The 4,418-nt window shown below is 53.9% G+C and overlaps 1 protein-coding gene across 1 annotated transcript; it reads left to right on the forward strand.

The window, feature by feature from the left end:
• Positions 1 to 449: 449 nt before the first annotated feature.
• Nrsn2 (neurensin 2) lies at positions 450 to 4,170 on the forward strand. The gene is made up of 2 exons (XM_015505846.2): positions 450 to 743; positions 2,633 to 4,170. The coding sequence occupies exons 1-2, from the start codon at positions 555 to 557 to the stop codon at positions 3,056 to 3,058; spliced, it is 615 nt and encodes a 204-aa protein (XP_015361332.1). The 5' UTR covers positions 450 to 554; the 3' UTR covers positions 3,059 to 4,170.
• The last annotated feature ends 248 nt before the right edge of the window (positions 4,171 to 4,418 follow it).

A 4,418-nucleotide genomic window follows, 5' to 3' on the forward strand; every position in this document is an offset into this window, starting at 1 on the left:
AGTGAAACAGGTATCATTGTTAGCTCTATTTTACAGATGAGGAACCCAAGGCTCAGAGAGGTTAAAGCACTTGTCTAAGGTCACACAGTGAGGTAGTGGTGGGTCTGGGGTTGTAGTCCAAGTAGTCGGGCACATGGAAGGACACCTGCACTGCAGGGCCCCAGGCTAAGCGCTTCTGTCATTGGTCCCTTCATAGATACTTAGGGAACACCAGCTAGGATTCCAGAGGCCCGGCCATGCTAGAGGTGAGGTGTGGAGAGTGGGAGGATGGCTGAGCGCAGCTATTCAGGAGGCTGAGGCAGGAGGATCCCAAGTTCAGGCCCAGCCTGGGTAACTTAGTGAGAGCTTGGCTCAAGATAAAAAAAATAAAAAGGGCGGGGGATGTAGCTCAGTGGTAAAGGGCCCCTGGGTCCCATCTCCAGTACAAAAAAAAAAAAAAAAAAAAAGTGGGAGAAGTGTGTGGGATACAAGGTTGCAAAGTAGGAGGGCTACCATGGGCAGCTCCCACTGACCCTGTCTCTGTCAGCTGCCCCTTGCCTGCCCCACAGGGATCCATGATGCTGAGCTGCGGTCGTCCCTGCACCTGTGGCCATGGCACCGGTGTGGAGGAAAGCAAGTGGTATGGGGTGCGCTCCTACCTGCACCTCTTCTATGAGGACTGTGCGGGTACTGCCCTCAGTGATGACCCTGAAGGACCACCTGTCCTGTGTCCCCGCCGACCCTGGCCCTCATTGTGCTGGAAGGTAAGGGAACAGGAGCAACTCCTGTGATTCCTGTGGCTACATGGGGGAGGTGGGATTGGATTTGAGGTTCAGAGAATAGAAGTCAAAGGAACCGTGGAGAGTTAGGGTCTTGCACATTCAAGCAACAGGAAACCCAAGTGATAGCCAGGCGCAGGGGGCCACGCCTGTATCCCCAGCGACTCTGGACACTGAGGCAGGAGGATCGCAAGTTTCAGGCCAGCCTGGGCAACTTAGCACTATCCTGCCACAAAAAACAAAAAGGGCTGGGATGTAGCTCAGTGCTAGAGTGCCCCTGAGTTCAATCCCCATTACTGGGAAGGGGGACCTCAAATAGGTTTGAACAGTAAAGTGTGCTCATTGCTCATTTTGTAGAAGACATCGGAAGTTGGGCGCCTCTGGACAAAGTCTGATGCGGGAGTTCAAACCATCAATCATGTGGAGGATTTTGCATTTTCTCTTAGTCTTTGGGCTCCCGGTGGTGTCCCTCTCTATAGCCCATGAGTTTTTCGCTTTCTCCACATGTCCCCCAAATAACTACTATTGTGCTGGCCTCAGACCTTTAAGGAAAGTCACTCTGTATTTCCTTCATAAAAGAAACAGTGAAACCAGCCAGAAGTTAAAAATGCAGCTGGGCATGGTGGCACATGCCTGTAATCCCAGAGGCTCAGGAGACTGAGGCACAAGGATGGAAAGTTCAAGGTCAGCCTCAGCAATTTAGTGAGGTCCTAAGCAACTTAGAGAGATCCTATCTCTAAATAAAATATAAAAAGGGGGCTGGGGTTGTGGCTCAGTGGTAGAGCCCTTACCTAGCATGCATGAGGCACTGGGTTCCATCCTCAGCACACATAAAAATAAAACAAAGATCTATGTCCACCTAAAACTAAAAAATAAATATTTTTAAAAGGGGGGGGGCCTGAGGATGTGGCTCAATGGTTGAGTGCCCCTGGGTTCAATCCATGGTAACAACAACAACAACAACAACAAAGCATTACTGTCAGGTGTAGTGGTGCACACCTATAATCCCAGAGACTCTGGAGGCTGAGGCAGGAGGATTGCAAGTTTGAAGCCAGGCTGGGCCACTTAGCCAATACTCTGTCTCAAAAAAAAAAAAAAAAAAAAGCTAGGGATGTCACTCAGTGGTTGAATGCTCTTGGGTTCAATTCCAATATGGAAAAAAGATTACCATTTACATTAGTATGGGGAGTGGGGAGAAATAGGAATATAGGTGTAAATATGACAAAGTATGTATGATATGAGGAAAACTACAAAACCTTATGAAAAATATCAAAGAACTGGCCAGCCATGGTGATAAGTGTGTGTAATTCCAGAGACTTTGGAGGCTGAGGCCAGCCTCTGCAACTTAGTGAGACCCTGTCTCAAAATTTAAAAAAGGGCTGGGGATTTAATTTAGCAAAATACCCCTGGTATGTATGTATGTATGTATCTCTCTCTCTCTCTCTCTCTCTCTCTCTCTCTCACACACACACACACACACACACACACACACACAACATGGAAGAACTAATAAGCATCCTGATTGTTTTCCCTGAGTAAGGGAGGTTTTAGATGAGATCTGAGGATGCGTAGGTGTTAACCTAACAGAGAGACAGAGCAGAAAGGACAAGGTGATAAAAGGGGACCTGAATAATGATGGAGGGGACTCAGGATTGGTCAGAGAAAATCACTGCTAGCTGGGAGTTGGGAAGGCGATTGATCTGAGGCCTCAAGATTCCAAACGGAGCTGCTCCGGTCCGTCAGAGCCCAGCAGGTATGTTCTGTGATCCCGCCTCTTGAGGTTGGATCATGGAATCACTATTAAATCCAGGGGAGCCAAGGCGATCCTGGCCCCCAGGGACCCTGACTATCTCCTCGTCTGTCTGCCTCTCCAGATCAGCCTGTCCTCAGGGACTCTGCTCCTGCTGCTGGGGGTGGCAGCCCTGACCACTGGCTACGCAGTGCCCCCCAAGCTGGAGAGCATCAGCGATGGTAAGTTCCCATCGTTGGATCAGCGGGCAGCAGACTACAACCAGGCCCTGGGCACCTGCCGCCTGGCTGGCACAGCACTGTGTGTGGCGGCCGGGGTCCTGCTGGCCATCTGCCTCTTCTGGGCCATGACGGGTTGGCTGAGCCAGGACACCAAGGCAGAGCCCTTGGACACCGAAGCTGACCACCACGTGGAAGTCTTCAGGGACGAGCCAGAGCCCCGGCTGTCCCCCATCTTCCGTGATGCCAGCGGTCAGTCGTGGTTCTCGACCCCCACCAGCCCCTTTGGGCAGTCTTCTGTGCAGACCATCCAGCCCAAGCGGGACTCTTGAGCTGCCCGCGTGGAAGCTCAGGGAGGAGCAGACCCTTCATCCAGACCCAGTGCACCTCGCCTTCCCAGGCCCCCCCCTTTCAGCAGGGCCGCTCAATCCAAGCCCCAGAAGGCCCAGCTCGAGGTCACCTGGAGCCCAGATCCCACACTCCTTCCCCAGGAGACGGGTCCCAACTCATCCAGATGCCACCCCTTCTCAGACCTCCCAGACGACCCCCACCCCTCCTTCCCAAGACCCCTCAGGGGCCGAGAACCTTGCCCTCAGCCTGTCCCCGCTCTTTCCCCCGTGGCCGGGGCTAGCCGCTTGTGCTTTCAGACCATCAACACTTGCCTCTGGACCTGGAGGGGCCTGGGCCAGATTCTAGAGTTTTGTGACAGTCCCATTCCCCCCAGGATGTGAGCACTGCCCTCCCCAGACTAAGGCCAGGGGACGGGGAGGGGCGTCCTCCTGGCCAGGATGCTTCAGAAGGCGTCCAGGTTGCTGGCTTGGACTTGCCTTCCAGAATGAGGTGAAGACACACCTCGCACACCTTGTCTTCACCCACATTTTGGCATCAGAGCCCCACAGTCCACCCCCACTTCACAGAAGAGGTGGCTGTGGGAGGCAGAGAGGTGATCTGTCAAGCAGAACCAGCCTTTTCAGACTCCTCTCGGGCCAGCTGTGGGCCAGCTGTGGTTCTGCAGCTGGAGCAGTCTCACACCTTCCTGGTTCCCAGGGGATTCCCAGGATGGTGGACAGGTTTGGCCCAGAGCGACTAGCCAGCGGCCTGATGGTTCTAGATGGCTCCGAAATTATTTTGGACATGGATTTAAATGCCCCTCAAAGTCCGTCCCCCCAGACCCCAATGCCCACTGGCTCTGGCCCTGACCTTGACCCTGATAGCAAATGTCCCTCCCTGGAGGCACAGCCCCTCCCTCCTACAGGATCCTCAGCCAGAGGTGTCATCTCCTTTCTCTGCCACTAGGGGGGGCGCCGAGACCGCTGGAGGACGTCCTCCGCCCCTAGTCTCCGGGTCCCGGAAGGTTTCCGGGGAGGGTCCCCAGGCCTCCGCCCGGTCCTGCACCCATTCCATCTCACCTTCCCCTTCAATAAACAGCTGGGATGGACACTGACTTTGCTTCTTTTCTCCGGGATCACCGGGTCGTGGGGGATCAGGAGCGCCTACTGTGTGCGGGAGCTCAAGTCCACTGTTTCTCTTGCTCCTCAGGATAACCCTGGAGAAAGGGGTCGTTTTCTTCCTTTTCCAGGTACAATCACCAGTGGTCAGAGGGATGAAATTGTCCTCCCAGGCCTTCCCAAGGGAGATTTAAATGCCAGGCTGGAACCTCGCCGACTCCGGAGGCTGAGGCAGGAGGATGAA

The sequence above is a fragment of the Marmota marmota genome, unplaced genomic scaffold, assembly GCF_001458135.2.
Source record: "Marmota marmota marmota unplaced genomic scaffold, marMar, whole genome shotgun sequence".
In the NCBI taxonomy this organism is placed as follows: domain Eukaryota; kingdom Metazoa; phylum Chordata; class Mammalia; order Rodentia; family Sciuridae; genus Marmota; species Marmota marmota.

Bases quoted from the DNA above. Each gene is read 5' to 3' on its own strand.
- Nrsn2 (XM_015505846.2), top strand. From the start codon at position 555: ATGATGCTGAGCTGCGGTCGTCCCTGCACCTGTGGCCATGGCACCGGT. The intron at 744-2,632 runs GTAAGGGAACAG...CTGCCTCTCCAG, and splicing joins GGCCCTCATTGTGCTGGAAG to ATCAGCCTGTCCTCAGGGAC.